This window comes from Ambystoma mexicanum, chromosome 4q, assembly GCF_040938575.1.
Source record: "Ambystoma mexicanum isolate Mex_15411 chromosome 4q, UKY_AmexF1_1, whole genome shotgun sequence".
Lineage (NCBI taxonomy): Eukaryota > Metazoa > Chordata > Amphibia > Caudata > Ambystomatidae > Ambystoma > Ambystoma mexicanum.
Window position 1 is genome coordinate 512,357,316 of NC_090928.1, and position 16,802 is coordinate 512,374,117.

The window sequence follows — 16,802 nt, forward strand, 5'->3', positions numbered from 1 at the left end:
TCATGCTGCCCAGCTGGTGGAACCTGCAAATCTGGCACTTGGTGTCCGCTGCCGTCGCAAATTCAATCAGGGGTCTGCCACATGTTAGGCAAGACTGTATGCAGTACCTTTTGGGTGCACTACAACAACCCTGACCTCCTGGCAATAGGAACCCAAGTCTGTACTACACAGATTGGTAGCGTGATTGAGCAGCAAGGCTCATCTCAAGAAGGGTCAATCTGAGCTGTAGGGGAGTTAGATTCACAGTGCCAAGTATTCAAATAAACTTACACACACGGTTTCATAAACAATTATTGATTTGTCAGTTACAGTAAGCCTTCAGAAGGGAGCCATATACAGTAACACAAATATACTTCACAAAATACACTCTTAACTCTAAATCAGTGAGTACCTTTTTGGAATGGCCCACAGACAACCTACACCCTCAGGTGACTTCAATAGCTAGGGTGCTGGGGACATTAGTCACTGTTATATTTAGAATAATTTAGGAGTAAGTCAAAGGAAAAGGTTATTAGGACATACAAGAGACCACAAATATTCTTAAGAAGGCAAATACTTTGATCCCCCAATACGAGTCTCAGTGGAACAGGCTAAGCTAAAGTCAATGGGCAAAAGTCTGAGCTGAAGCACTTCTTTGCAGGCAAGAAAGAAAATTCTTTGCACAATGTTTTAGAAGTCTTTGGAGAAAAAGAATCAATGTAGGGCCATAAGCTGTTAGACTTGAGTAGTATAAGGTGCAAGCACCTCTACAGCAAGAGGAAAGGTCAGACTTTTACAGTACCTTTGTATTGAAGAAAAGGTCATCAGATGACCTCTATTCCTGAGCAGCCCTGCAGATCTCACTGTTCCCGGGCCTCAGTTGTGGGGACAAGAGGTAGGACTCCTACACTCTTCAAATCTTCAAACAAGAGATGGGCTTTCCTTGCTTTTGAGGTCCTGCACTGTTAAATGGCTCAGGATCGGTCAGTTCTGCTTCCTGGAACTCCTGGCCAGCTTAAAAGCAACACAAAATCTGTGTGCCTCTCCCTGGCTATTTGGTTCCAACTGCAGTGGAAAGTCGACGAGCTCTGAGAGAATGTCCAGGTGGCTTACTTTGGAGTGGATTGGTCCCACAAATTCAAGGGGAGAAGTCGTTGCAGGGGCTCCTCCGTCGATACGAATTTGGAGTTTCAGCACAGCTTCACCGGGCAAACCAGTGGTCCAGGAGCTGCAGCAGGCGTCCAAGTTATTCTTTGTTTCCTTTGTCCAGTGGGCGACTGCCTTCCAAGTAAGCATTGCATTTTATTCAGTTCTCTCCCATTCATTCCAGCCTAGCTGTCAGTCACCCAGCAGGGTGGCTGTCCTTGCTGGGTGTTAAATGGGAATTCTCAAAAATGTGCCAATTGGAGACCCCCAGAAACTCTGCTGGATTTTGAGGACTTGATTTTTTAACCTGAGCGAGCGAGACCCTTTTTTCACCCCACCATGTATTTTACTGTGATTTGAACTCAGTCTTTTGGTTGTGGAGTGAAACTCCATAGGCACCACTTTTACATTGTGTCACACAGCACCTTCAGTGCAGTGACAGGGAAGTCTTTCATATTTCCCAAGGTTTAAATCCCTTCTCTGGGATAAACTGTTTCCCAGGGCAGTAAAGTGAAATTGACTTTACTTACATTTGTAACCATCTACACCCACCACACACTATCTTACCATAGGGTTACCTAGTAACCCCTTTGTCTAGGTTCTCATGTAACATGTACCCTTTTCTCGCTGAATGGCTGGTGGCAGTGGTTCCATTTAAACTACACTGGTGTGCATTTACCGCGTGCTGTGTTCGCAGCCACGGTAAAGCACCCAAGGGTGCCATTTTTGCCAAAATGGCCCCAGTCTCACTATTTCTTGGTCGAAAGGTCCTTCTTGAGATTTACTCTGAGCGCCAAATCAGGTTTGGGTCCATTGTTCGCTTTGCCTTTGGCAGTATTCACGAGTGAATACTGCCTCTGGCTCCACAGTGTCTGGGGTTGGCAGGAAGGTGCCCACAACTCCCTGTGCTTAGTCTCACAGGAGACCCAAATGCACTCTGTAGTGATTGGGCGGCTGACTGTCCAGAAAGGACAGCCACCCTCCTGGTGACTGATAACTAGGCTGTAATGAATGGTAGAGAACTGAATAAAAGGCAAGGCTTCTTTGAAGGCAGAGCTGACCACTGGACGACGGAACCGAAGACCACGTTGAAGAGGATGCCTGCTGCAACATCTAAGAGAACTTAACTCTTACTGTAGATTTCTTGTAACGTCTACAACTCACAAGTCTAATCAGCTTGTGGCCCTACATTTACTTCTTTTCATCAAAGACTCCGAAGAACTTGTGCAAAGACTTTGCCATTTACTTGCCGGAAGTGCTTCATCCTAATCAAGACTGTTGCCCATTGGCTTTGGCTTAACCTATTGAATTGTTCTTGGAGGACCCCAAAGTATTTGCCTGCTTAAGAATATTTGTGGTCTCTTGTTCTAATAACCTTCGTCTTTTACCAACTTCTCAGAGTATTCTAAATGCCAACAGTAAGATATTAATGTCCCCATCACCCTAGTTATTGAAGTCACCTGTGGGTGTAGGTTGTGTCTGTGGGCCATCCCAAAAGGGTCTTTACTGCTTTAGAAACCAGGAGTGTACAGTATTGCAGTGCATTTGTGTGTTACTATTATATTTGCTCCCTTCTGAAGGCGGCTTTATAACTGACAATTGTTTATGCAAGAAACCTTGAGTAAGTTTATTTGAATACCTGTAACTGGTAATCTTTAACTCCCCTACAGCTCACATGTCCCCTCTTGAGATAAGCCTGGCTGCTCAACACGCTACCAAAACAGAAGTACAAGCTTATACCAAAGGTTGGGTTGCCTATACCTGCAGTCATAGTTGTTTGTAGTATTCCCAGAGGGTACTACATTCAAACTTTGTTTACAGTGAAAATCCTGTTTTGGCAGAGGGGCTTTGCATGAGGACTTCAGCCAGAACCCCCTCTGCCGGCTGTTCCACCTCAGGTTGCCCAGATACTCTGCCAGCCCCGCAAGACATTTGAATGCATTCCGCATGGAATTACATGGCCGAAGCCAAACCCAGGAGCAATGGCGAATTCTGCCCGTTCCTGTAGACGCAGAAAAGGTCCTATAAATTTAAATGGGAAGGTTTTTTCTGGTGAAAAAGGTTCCGTCTCCCATCCCTTGGAAGTGATGCCCATGCAGTATGGAGGAAAAGGGACGGAACTTAAGAGTATGTTGATGTGCAGGATCTTCCCTTCAGGCAGGCACAGGTCTTTGGAGGGAAGACGTCCAGTGTGGGCTCCTGATCCTTCCAGGGAAGTGTCCATCGTGACAGTCTCCTAGTACAGGGGCTCTGGACGTCCGTGCCTCAGGCGATGTGGGAGCGCATGGCCCGACACCTTATTGCTCAATGGAACTCCTTGTCGAGCACAATCCGGACACCTCGCCCAGCGAGTCCATTTTAAGTCACTATTGTCCACCGGGCAATCCATGGCCAAGGAGCTAAGTTTCTGCAGGCCAAGTTCTCTCGATACTTCCCGGAACGGGTCCTTTGCTCCTCTGCCACCAATCTACTTACTGCCCCTAGGTTTAACCGGGAAAGGCTTGGCGACAGCTTTTTCCATTGCTGCTGCCAAACTTTGGAACAACCTTCCACTGCCACTCAAAACCACCCCCAACCATCTGGGTTTCAGAAGAGCATTGAAAACCATTTTATTCTAGTCCTAGGCTCTTTCCACTGATCTTTCTTTAAGTTTGCAGTCTTTCTTCTCTAGCGCCATGCCGCTTCTGGGCGACCGTGCACTTTACAAGTTGAGTTAACATAACCTGGACCCAAAGGGAGAGTGGACACATCCACAATCTGCAGATCCAAACTTGGTATATGCATGACATACCAAGCAGGGACTTGATGGTCCTCACCATGGCAATCTTCAGTGCCAACAGCCGTTGCACCTTGCCCAAGATGGCTATCAGACAGTGACGCCAGGCAGGACAGTGTCCAAGGCAGCACGTCCTGCAAGGAAGTCGAGCACGACTTTGCATAATTCAGCGATAACCTAAGGTCCATCAGCAGTTGGACGTTTTCTCTGGCGATGTCCCTTGACTTGACACGATGAGCCATTCTTCCAGATAAGGATACACATTAATCCCCTGTAGTCGTAGATGGGCCTCCACCGGAGCAAAGCACTTGACTCTGGGTGCCGACTTCAGTCCGAAGGGGAGAGCCTTGAACTGGTAATGCTTCCCCTGTACAAAACGCAATTGCAATGCTTGGTGTATGGGGGACGTGGCAGTTTGAGTCCTCTAGATCCAACGACAGAAAGTCTCCCTCCTCCAGCTGGGCCAGCACGTGCTTCAGCGGGACCATCCTGAACTTCTGGAACTTACGGACTTGAGTCGTAGGTTGAGAATGGGCCTCCAGCACCTTGTCTTTCTTGAGAAAGTATCTTGAGTAAACCTGGAGCCCCGGAGTCGCAGTGGGACCAACTCTATCGCCCCTTTTCTTAACATGGCTTGAACTTCCAGCAGCAGCTGAGGGATGCGTTGTTCCTGTTGGGCCACCTGTGGTTTTCACGGGCACTTCTGTTTAAATTCTAAAGTGTGTCTGTGTGCGAGAGCTTCCAGCACCCATCTATCGGTGGAGATGGTCTCCCACACGCTAACGAAGTTTGCCAGTCGGCCTCCCACCGGGGTACATGGGTGGGGCCCCCCCTGCCCCCCGACGTCCTGGCCGGTTTGACAACAGCCACCTCTAAAGGCCTTGGAGCAACCTCTGTTTGCTTCCTGGGTTGAAGAACAGGAGGATTGGTGGTAAGAGGAAGAGCCCCCGCTGAAACCCTTCGAAAACCTGCTAGACTTCCCTCCTGAGGAACGAAATGACAGCCTGTGTTGCAGAGTGCCCAAGGCACGGGCCGTCTCCAGGTCGGTCTTAATGGCCTGGAGGGATTCATCGACTGCCTTCCCGAACAGCTTGTCTCCGTCGAAAGACATGTCCAGGATACTCATCTGGACCTCTTGTGTAAAGTTGGTGGCCTTGAGCCAGCTACTACAGTGAAGGCAACCCATGTTTCCCCATCTGGCGGAAGCCCGTGTCTGCAATGTTCAGGGCCACCGATAGCGTGGTCCGACACCACCTCGCCTTTCTGAGATCTCCAAAGCCTCAACCAGTTTCATCGGAGGACATCCAGGAGTGGAGCCATCTTGTACCAAAGCTCCTGGTCGTATCTGGCCACGATCGCTAAGGCGTTGGCCGCTTTGACTGTAGTCTCCACCTAGATTACCTTTCAACCCATGGAATCCAATTTTTTTCCCTTGTTGTCTGGTGGTGCAGATGAAGAATCCTAACTCGATGATTTCTCCCTGGCGGCCACCGAGAGTCCAACGACAGTTGAGACCGCAGACACTGGCACCCTGTACTTTTCAAGTCTGTCTCTTCGCTGGGGCAGGGTTCCTCAGCAGGGCCAGCCCTTCATCCCAGATGTCGTCCATGAGTGGAACCAACAGGATGGTCTTCCTAGTCGCCTCCTGACGCTTTTACAGGAATCTCCAGCCCCCCCTCTTCCTAGGTGAGCTGGAAAAGCTGACACACGGGCGATCATGGAATGGAAGAATCCCACTTAGTCTGGGGAGAAGCTCTCGGCTGCAGTGAAGGATGATCTCCCATCACGCAGTCTGTCCGTGGTTGCTGTGTCCGTCCCACTGGGAGGGGGCAGCAACGGTTGTAGGAGGTCTCTTCTTCACGGGTGGTTGCCCCAGCGTCTATGGTGGTGATGGCACAGTCGGGAGCCTCCTCTGAATCTGACACCAGTGCGTGGAGGTGCTAGAGGATTTCCTGCAGGTCAGACCACTTTCCCCTGCTTAACATTCTCCACTGGCAGGTCAGAGCACTTGGCCCTGCTTCGCATTCTCCACAGGGAAGGTCAGAGCACTTGGCCCTGCTTCGCATTCTCCACAGGGAAGGTCAGACCACTTGGCTCTGCTTCTCATTCGCTGGCATCTCGTGCAGCTTCCCCAGGGTCCTCTAGGATGAAAGCCTGGGCGGAGACACTCAACGTGCCCAGACCATTGCGGGAACCGCAGACGCGGCAACCTCAACGGAAGCAGACTCAGTGTTTGGCCTTGTTTTGGGCCCCCACGGATGAAGCGCCCTCAAAGGACTTCAAAGCCCACTCAGGTTGGCTGGATCCAGAAGAGGCATGCCACTGTTGAGCCACAGCAGGATCTCACACTATCAGGTGTAAGCAATACAGGCACTGGGAAATACTTGTTGTCTGAACACATTACGCGAACCGCAGCTGGCGCACAGCTTGAAGGGAAGCTCCGTCCTCCGCCGACATGATCCGCACAGTGTAGGCCTGAAGAACTTCTGGAAGCTCCCAAGAATAACCACAAGATTTCTGCCCTTGAGGAGCAATGAGATGATTAAAAACAGGTCCCCGTTAATCAAAGAATAAGCGATAGGAAAACTATTCTCGGTTCAATCGAGCCAGTGTGCTCTATCAAAAACAAAAAAAAGCAGAAAAGCTCAAAGAGCAAAAAAACAACGACTCCCAACACTTGAACGTGCAGTAAAAATCTGAAGATGGCTGCCAGAGGAGAGGCTTAGGGAGAGGGCAGTCATTGGACAGGGGCAGTATGACCCAGAGCTCAGCGATTGTTTATAGGAGAAAGTTTAACAAGTGTGAAACTTCTCTTTTACCGAGGATTCCTGACTGGGACTACTCATGCACATGTGAATCCATTCCAGCCCCCAGGCTGGAGAAAGATATTTATAACTGACTCCTGGAGTGCAAGTGTTAATTGTATGGACCGATTTGATCTGTACAGCTCTAAGCTCACATTTACCCCTCTTAAAATAGGCCTGGCTGCTCAGTCACACTACCAAATTCTGTAGTACAAACCAATACCAAAAGGTGGCTTACCCAATACCAAGTAGATAAGGGCTGCGTAGTCTGTGACTTCACCAATTCTTGCCTAACACATGCGTATTGCTGTGCAGAGATATGGTTGAGAGGGTTTCTTTTGGAAGTATATGCTATCTGGAAAGTTGAGGTTTTAAGTTGCGTTAGCAGGTTTTTTTGTACCTTTGCATTTGCAGTCCTGTGCTTAACATCTGATTATCCTGTGTGTTTGGTATGAGCAAAAGCCAATTTACTGAAGCTTAAGGCTTCACTACACTGCAAAATGCACAGGTTTAATTACAAAATAAACCGTTTGGGGGGTTCCATAGAAATGGAAGGAAAGGTGCTGTAAATAATTTGCGTTACTTGCTTGCTGTGTGCTTTCTTGGATTACTTTAGACAGAGGTCCCTTGGTACGGGATGACTATGCAATTAAAGATCAACCATGTGCTCTACCAAGCAAAACGGGACTAAACAGTCCAAGGATGTATGTGGGAAGCAAGTTAGTTTACATACTCGTAATAAGCAGTTAAAAAAGGGGATCAAAGCAGTTGCAGTCATCTGTTTTTAGAATTAACGTTCAACAAATCAAAGAAAGCACACATTTCTTTTGCATGTTAGATGTAAATGAAATTGTCCACGAATTAGGGAAGGAGAGAGAGAACAAAGCCAACTTTATCATATTGCTTACTTTCTTCCTCAGTGAGGTCAGGGTAAACTTCAGCTAGGGCAGCTCTCAGGCGACGTTCATCAACAAATGGCAACAGGGCAACACCTCGATTAAAAAAATAAAATAAATTAGGGCAAAACTTCAGCATGTGCTATGCTTGCAAAGATCCAACCCCCTTTTTATTGCACACAAAAAAAAATCAAACATGCAAGTGTGAAAGCGCCAAACTGATTCTACTCAATTGTAGAATAATTTTTTCCCACACAGAGGGATTATATCTCGTAGTCCAAGAATCCAGAGTCTGGGTGCCCTAAATGCATGCTGTAATAGGTTTCCCAAAAGCAGGACACCTTGATCAGCTCATTGTGTGTACCTGCGGGATGAACAAGTTACTTACCAATGGTAAGGTTCTTTCGACTGGATGGTTCCTCCCACGTGAGTAGGTGCGGCAGAGGCCTTGGGAGGGGGGAGTATCAGACATAACTACCATCAGTCCCCCCACCCAAGCCACTTGGGCACCCCCTATCCTGTCCCAGACTCCCAATATCAACAGTTGGTCTGTAGGGCGCTGGTGCTTGGCAGGGACATACACATTTAAGGCTCAACAACCACCTAAATGCCCACCAGCCTGACGATCAAGAGGGGAAATAGCCTGATACTCTGGACCAGGGTAGCCATTGCCCGGAATGCAGGCCCCCTGCAGAGTGAAACAAGCACCAGCTTAGACCAAGAGGCATGTGAACAACAATACAGTGGCCACAAAACAGACCAATGCGGAAACAAGTGGGCACAACACCCTCCGGGCACTGAGGAGATAACTTAACTGCCCCTTGCCGTAGCCTCATAAGGCACAGGGGGCATGGTGCCACAAGGGGGTTGTGCTCCAGCTGCTTGAGCACATCAGGGCTATGGGGCCACTGGACCTGGCCCTTCACGTCCCCCATAGACAAGGTGCGCAAGCCCTTGGCACTGAACTCGGAAACAATAGCTAGCACCACCAGAGTCCCATAAGGGACCCCAGAGTCCGGGAACAGTGTGACCAGCGTCCCGTATGCAGGCTCCCCCTTGAAGGCTGGAGTCACCAACAGCCACGCCTGAGGATCCACTATAAAGTAAACTGGCAATTGCAGCAGGCCTTATAGCCAAGACATCACTACATTGGGGTGAGAGAACGTGCCGTGGGCTGGTCGACACCGGTGAGCCAAGAGCTCCTGCAACACAGACGGCTACCAGCAGAGACTCCCACAGAATGGGCAACCTGACAAAACTATTTGCCAGAGCAGACAGAACCACCCTTGCAGGAGGAAACACCAGACCCAGCCCACCTTGATAGCTCAGCTCTAAAGCAACCACTATTAGCACTGAAAAGCAGTACTGAACCTCAGAGCTAAAATAGACACCCTAACCTGCAAAGTGGACGTCTCCGCGATCCAAATAGATAAATTGTGTGGCAGGATGGAGGTAGAAGAGCAGATGGAGGACAGTATAAAATTGCAAAGCTCCAGCGTGAGGTCGCCACCCTGCAACAAACAGTTAAGGTGGGTGGTTGAGGCAAAAAACATTGATCTTAAAAGATCTAGAAGGATCATCTGTATTACAGGTGGGGCAGAAAGTAACACTAGAAATTGAGCTATTAGTGGAAACATTGCTCAGGGAGGTCCTGGACAACCCACCAGACTAGTCAGTTTATGGTGGAACGGGCACTGTCCCCCGTCCCTCCCCATCCCAAGAGGACCATCATTGCATGAATCTTAGACCATGACATTTTACTATGTGTGGAGAGGAAGAAAAAAAAACCTGCAGTGTGGCTCAGCGACCAACAAGTGCAGGATTAATGAAACCTTCCTCAATGCAAATAAATATCCAGACCAAAAAAAAAAAAAAAAAGACATAGGGTACTCCATGATGTTCCCTGCCGAACTCAGGGTAGTACTCTATGGCAGGGTCTCTTCACCTAAAGCAGCAGAATGGTTTGCAACGGATATTCACGATCCAAGGGCTTCTCAAAGATCCCCTGAACCATGCCCAGTTGCCACAGAGCTATGATCTATGTAATATACTAGCAACATATAGCTGCCGCAGGAGCTCACACGTTGCCCAACTTCTTGCGAATCCCATCATTGGCAATAGAAAAAATAAACATGTTAACGCGCCTCCAGACACAAGGAGTGCAGCAGCCGTCACACCCATGCCCAGTGGCATAGGAGTTGTTTGGGGGTTCAGCAGAATTAGAGCAGTAGGTTGGAGTTTCTGCTGTGGGTGCGGGCAAGTGGGTTATTGTTTAAGCCATGTTACATTACTGGGAATGGGAGTGGTGACTTAGGTACGCAAGTACCACACATTCGAGAATTGCCAGGTATTGCATACGCATTTGGGCGTCAAAGGCTCAGAGTCGCTGCCCCCATGATATGACCCTCTGCCCAGACATCACAAACAAGGTGTGATGAGTCCTACAGGCAGTGACAGCACACTCACATGGAATATATGGGTTCACTAATTGAAAAAAGCATGCTTGATCATAACTACGCCAGAAACCATAACGCGAACATTGCGTCTCCAGGAAACCCACTTGGGGAAAAGAACATAAGCCCCAACCGCGGCATATGGGGCATTCACAGATATGGTCACTACACCACACTCAGGAGGGGGTGGGGCAATATACATAAACCGATCCCTGGAGTTTAAACTCCACGACCCGATAGCGGACACAGAAGGCAGATTTACCCTGGTGGCCGGGGAAAGTGCAGTGTGGTCTGTTCTCTATCAATATATACAGTCCCAATCACGACTGCCTGGACTACTTCCAAACATGCCCAGACCATCTACATACCTTCCTGGATTACAAGGTGCTATGGGATGGGGACTGATCGCCCTCACTAGATCTGGACAGATCCTCATTCGCCCAGGCCACCCTCACACAAGGTGTCCAGAAATGGAAGTCTATATCTGCAGACTATGCCCTTGTCGACACCTGGCGATTCCTCCACCCCACTAGTCAGGAATACACCTACTTTGGGGTCCACAGTAGCTCCTCCAGAATGGACAACGTCCATATGTCCCCAGAGCTGGCTCACATAACTCACAGGGCCCAGATCATCCCTCAAACTGTCTGATCACTCCCCAGTCTTGGTACAATTCAAAAGCCCTAGCAACCCAACTAAACAGCTCAGCTGGAGGTGTAGAGCTGGAGCACTGGAAGACAACCTCTCGTGAAGAGTTCTTCCAAACAGGGTCTGGAACGTCCAAGGGGGGAGGGGGGCTGAAGTGCATCCGTAGGTCCATATTGGTACTAGTACAAGAAATCAAAGACCCAGCAGGACTCTACAGAGGTGCAGGCCCTAGTCGGGGAGTGGGGGGATAGAAATGTATACCCTGATGGCCAGAGAAGAGTTTCCTGGGATACCCCATATGACAGCAAAGTATGGAGAAGGTGATTGTCCCAGCAGGATCCTAGCTTGAGCAATCCAGCATGAACGGTGACTGGATCCCACAGTAGATAGATGAGCAGGTGGACAAACTTGGTTCAGCCAAGTACCTCAGTACATTTGAGATATCAGACTATTGGCAAATGGCTCCAACAGACAATGCCAAGGAGAAAACTGCATTTTCAACCCCATGAGGCCTACCAGTTTCATGCCTTTTGGACTAAAGAAAGCACCTGCTACATTCCAGATGACGGTTAATCATGTTCTGAATGAGATGAGGCCTTCTGCATTGCATTCTTGGATGACATTGCAGTGTTCAGCCCTACTTGGAAGGAACATATTGGCCACTTAAGATGTGTTGCAGGCTCTTTAGCAGGCCAATCTGACCGTAAAGGCAAGTAAATGTCAAATTGAGTAAAGTGGTCTACCTTGGACATGAGGTAGAAGGAGGTGAAATAAGGCAATTGCCTAGCAAAGTACAAGCTGTACAAGACTGGGCCACCCCTTCTACTCAAACCCAAGTGAGCCTTTCTAGGTCTGAGAGGTTACTATAGGAACTTAATTGAGAAGTATGATCCATAGCTTCTCCCGTGAATGTGATCTCCTCACCCAAATTCCCCCAAGAAGGTCAGGTGGAATGAGGAATGCACTAAGGCATTTGAAGGACTTAAGACTGGAGCTTGACAAAGGGCTTTAAGAGCTCCTGACTACAGCCAGTGCTTTATTGTACAGACAGATGCTTCCAATATAGGTATGTGCAGTTCTGAGTCAGCTGGATGAGCAAGGCAGGGAACACCCAATCTGCTTCACCAGTAGGAAACTGAAGGAACCCGAGACAGGGTGGGAACCATAAAACGTTTGTCATTGTGCAGTCTTTAACCGTTTAGACCATACTTGAATTGATCTACTTTTGTGATTCAGAGCACCAACCCTTGAGGTTAATGCAGATGAATGAAAATTCTAAATTGTTGGTCAATCACCCTACAGGTGTTTGATTTTACCATTGAACACAGGTCAAGGTGTAATCACCAAAATGCTAATGGTCTCCAGAAAGTATGACAGACTAGAGCAAAGCGATTCATCCAGGGGTGGATTAAATCCTCCTGTCCCTTAGTCGGGGGTGGGGGGGGGGGGGGGACGAGTGTTGAAAGAATTCAGAAATGTGCCAATTCCGGCCACCTTAGAGACCCCCAGCAACTTTGCTGGATTTTGAGGACTTGATTTTTTTAACCTGGAAATTTCTGAGCTTTGTGTTTTTTGTGGTGTCTGACAAACTCCCTAGGCATCTTTTACATTTTGTGTCACACAGCACCTTCAATGCAGTGGCATGGGGAAGTCTTTCAGATTTCCCAAAGGTTTAAATACCTTCTCTGGGATAAACTACTGTTTCCCAGAGAGGTAAAGTGAAATTGACTTGACATCCAATTATAAAAATTATATAAACAATTATAACTTTCTAGAACCAGCACACACTAACTTACAAAAGGGTGCTGGAAGGGTTTCTAGTATCCCCTTGTCTAGCTTCTCATGTAACATTTATGTTCCCCATCCCTCACTGAATGGCTGGTGACTTAGGGAGAATTCTCATAAATGTGCTAATTCCCTTCACATTAGAGACTCCCAGCAACTTTGCTGGATTTTGGAGGACTTGATTTTTTACCTGGAAAGAGTATGAGCCTTTTGTCCCACCCGTTCATGTAATTTTGATGTGTGGTTTACTCTTTGATTATGGAGTTTAAGATAACACCATAAGCATCTTTTCTTGTGTTACATAGCACCTTCTGGGGGCAAGTACCAGACCCGGCATCCGGGGCAGAAGTTGAGCGGTGAGGATCTTAGCTAGGATATTTTCGTTAATTAGTGATATCGGCCTATACAAGGCACATTCCTCTGGTGGTTTCCAGAGTTTATGGAGGAGAGCATTTGCCTCCTGCAATGTGGAAGGTAAGGAACACGATACTTACCTGTAACTGTTCTCCAGCATGGGTCTGGCCGGATTCACATGCTCCTGAATATTCCGGCAGGCTGGGAATCCTCGGTAAAGAAAAAATCAGTTTCACTTCTGAACTGTCTACTAATAACCAATCACTAGTCTCTGAGTCATACTGCCCCCAGCCAATGACTGCCCTCTACCTATGCCCCTCTAGCAGCCATCTTCAGATTTGGTAGCACATAAAGTGGCAGTAGGACCAAGAGAAGAGCCGCATAGGGGTAGGCGGGAAGGTTTGCATGTGAATCCATGCCAGACCCATGCTGGAGAACAGTTACAGGTAAGTTACTGGTTCCTTATCTAGCATGGGGTCTGTCATGGATTCACATGCTCATGGAGAAATACATAGCAGTACACATGCACAACCACATGAGGAGGCTCAACATCAAGCATCTCTTACCTCCTCATCAGGCTCACCTTCAAGCGAACAGGTTGCGCAACACTGCTTTCTGACTCTGGACTCTTCCCTGGAATCTTTGTCGACGCAGTAGAATCTCGTGAAGGTGTGCGTCGACCATGTAGCAGCCCTGCAGATGTCCAGCAGGGGCACACCAGACAGGAATGCCATAATTGCAGCGATCGCTCTGGTCGAATGGGCTCGGATGGCCAAGCAAAGGTCGGTTTGCCAACCGGTGACAATGGGCGATGCAGTCGGAGAGCCACCTGGAAATGGCAGCCTTGAAGAGGGCCTTCCCTTGGTTCACAGGGCCAAAGTTCACAAACAGTTGTGACATCTGCCGAAAACTTAGTGTGGTCCACGTAGAACTTCAGCGCTCTAGCCACATCCAGCAAGTGCAAAGTCCTCTCAGCCGGCTACAAAGGCATCAGGAAGAAAAGCAGTAACACCAAGGGCTCATTTAGATGAAAGTCCGACAGCACCTTGGCATTAAGGACGGGTGCATCCGTAGCACTACCCTGATCTCGTGAAAAGTTAGGTATGAGGTTTACAGGAGAGGGCCTGGATCTCTCCCACTCGTCGTGCAGAGTTGATGGCCACAAGAAACGCTGTATGATGTGGCGCTGAATGCATAGGCTCGAACTGAGGACCCATGAGCCTCGTCAGCATCAGATTTGAGCTCCCACGCCAGGCCGGAGCCTTCACCAGCGGGAACGAGCAGAAAAGTCCTTTCATGAACTCCCCGACCAGGCGGTGCGACCACAGAGACAACCGCCCCGGAGATCTTGTGTAGTGGGAGATAGCCGCCAGATGAATCTTGATGGAAGCGCGCGTCAGTCCTGATTTGGCCGGCGACAGCAAGAAAAGCAGCACCTGAGGGGCCGTAATCCGTAGAGGGTTTACCTTCTGTGCACGGCACCCGACGGCAAACCTCTTCCACTTAGGTCCATAGCATTTCAGTGTAGACAAAGCCCTGGTATTGGCAAGTACCTCCTTGCAGTCCGCCGGGATCTCGTATCCTCCAAACTCTAGCGCTGCAGGAGCCAGGACTGCAAGTTCAGTGACCTGGGTCGTGATGCAGGTTCGCACCATCTCTGGCGAGATGATCTGTGACAACCGGAAGCTTGACTTGCGGGGACGCTGTCAAGTACAGGTGGTCAGGGTACCGTATTTGTCTCGGCCACGCCGGTGCGACGAGGATCATCCTGCACCGGGACCATCTGTGGATTGGTGAGTTGCAGAAAGAACAGAGGTAATGCATAGAGAAACAGGCTGTCCCAGGGGAAAATGCATCCCCATGCTCCCTGCTGGCGAACCTCCGGCACTTGGTGTTCAACGCCGTCGCAAGCAGATCGATGTATGCATCGTCGGAACAGAAGATCCACCTGAACCTGCCGAAGCTCCCACTCGTGGCATGAGTGCAGCTTCCTGCTGAGGGAGTCAGCGATGTTCTTCACTACCGTCAGATCAAACGGGACAAGGAATATCCCTGGGCCATGACTCAGTGCCACAGGTCCTGCGCCTCTGGAGAGTGCTGGGGATCTGGTGCCCTCCTGCTTCCAGATGTAGAACATCGTGGTGTTGTCCGTGAAGACCTGTACCACCTTGCCCTTGAGGGACGGAAGGAAAGACTTGCCACAAAATACTGCCCGTAGCTCCAAAGTGTTGATATACAACAACTACTCCTCCGGCAGCCACAGGCTTCTTGCGTGGAGACCTCTGGTGTGCGCACCCCATCCTTCCAGGAAGGCATCTGACAGTCTGATGAGGTGGGGTCTGGAAGTCTAGCCGACTGATTTGCGCAGACACCCCACCACCGTATCGCTAGACGGAACATCGTCGAGATTTCATCTTCAAAGCTTCCAGATACCTGGATCCAACGGGCGTCTAGGTACTCTTGCAGTGGCCGCATCCTCAATCTGCACAGTCGAACGAGGTATATGCATGACAACATGTCAAGAAGGGATTTGATGGACCTCACCCTTGCGATCTTCAAGGTCAACAGCCGTTGCCACCTTGCCCAGGATGGCTGCTATCCTCTCCTCTGACGGTGACGCCAGGCACGACACTCGAGTCGAGACCCCAGAAACAGTGCTTCTTGCGATGGCACCAAGCAAGACTTTGCATAGTTCACCGAGAACCCCAGCTCTGTGAGCAGCTGGACGGTTCCCTCCGACCCCCAAACCCCCCCAACCCCCGTGTGTGAGCAACAGCTATCTCCTGCGATTTCGGATGATCGTCATCTAGGTAGGGGTAAACATGGGTCCCTCGTAGACAGTTGCGCTACGAGGCACTTGGTGAAAACCCTTGGTGCCAACTTTAGTCCGTAGGGAAGGGGCTTGAACTGATAGCGCTGCCCTTGAACCACAAAGCGCAGGAACTTGCGGTGTCCCTTGTGGATGGGGTATGTGAAAGTAAGCACCCTCCAAGTCCAACAGGAAATCCTCTTCTTCCAGCTGTACTAGCACGTGCTGAAGGGTGACCATACAAAACTTTTGGGATCTCATGTACTTGTTCAAGCGGCAGAGGTCCAGGCTGGGCCTCCAACCACCCATCGTCTTGACGAAGTACTGAGAGTACACTCCGGAGCCTCTTTGGGAGGTACTATTACACCCATCCCCAGCATGGCCTGCACCTCCAGCAGAAGCTGAGGACATGTTTCCTGCCTAGCCACAGGTGGCCTACAAGGACACTTCCGTTGGAATTCCAGAGTGTCAGTGGGCCAGCGTGTCCAGCACCCAAAGGTCTGTGGAGATAGTCTTCCACATACCGACGAAGTTCGCCAGCCGGCCTCCCACTGGTGGGCCCGACGTCCTGGCCGGTTCATCCTGCTTTGCTGTGGAGGAGCCACCTTGGGGACCTTCACGGTGACCTCCTCCAGGCTTGCTGTGGCCCCTGTAGGCCTCCTGGGACAAAGCAGGATGGTCGACAGTAGGATGACGCAAAGCCACCAAAGCCTTTGGTGGTCCAAAAGGATGGCCGTCGCTGCTGATGCATGCAGCCTCTCGGTATCCGCCTTGATGGCCTGAAGAGACTAGTCCACAGTCTTGCCAAACCAGTTATCTAGTCAAAGGGCATGTCCAACGCCCTCAACTGCACACCATGGTGGACATTAGTGGCCTTCAACCAATCTGGCGGAACCCTGTGTCGGTGATGTCCGTGGCCACTGATTGCATGGTCCGTTGCCACCTCGCCTTCCTGCAGGATCTCCAACTCTCCTTGTGCAGTGGTTCTCCTGACGGCCCAGGTGCTGCAGGGTCGCCGGCATCTTGTCCGAATCTGAGCACAGGGTGTGCAAAGCTTGAACGATTTCCAGCGGAGGGGACGGCGGTAGTGGCGTAGTGTCCTCCAGATCCCGCCCAGATCCTCGTCTGTGTCTTCGCCACTCTCGACATTTG

General features: G+C 49.7%; 1 protein-coding gene across 1 annotated transcript in view; it reads right to left on the reverse strand.

Annotated features, from left to right (window-relative positions):
* XRN2 (5'-3' exoribonuclease 2) overlaps positions 1–16,802 on the reverse strand; it is a 376,513-nt gene that overhangs the window by 136,935 nt on the left and 222,776 nt on the right. The window contains exon 21 of the mRNA XM_069608066.1: positions 7,614–7,697. Within this exon, the coding sequence (XP_069464167.1) occupies positions 7,614–7,697 (84 nt within the window). The remainder of the gene's footprint in view (positions 1–7,613; positions 7,698–16,802) is intronic.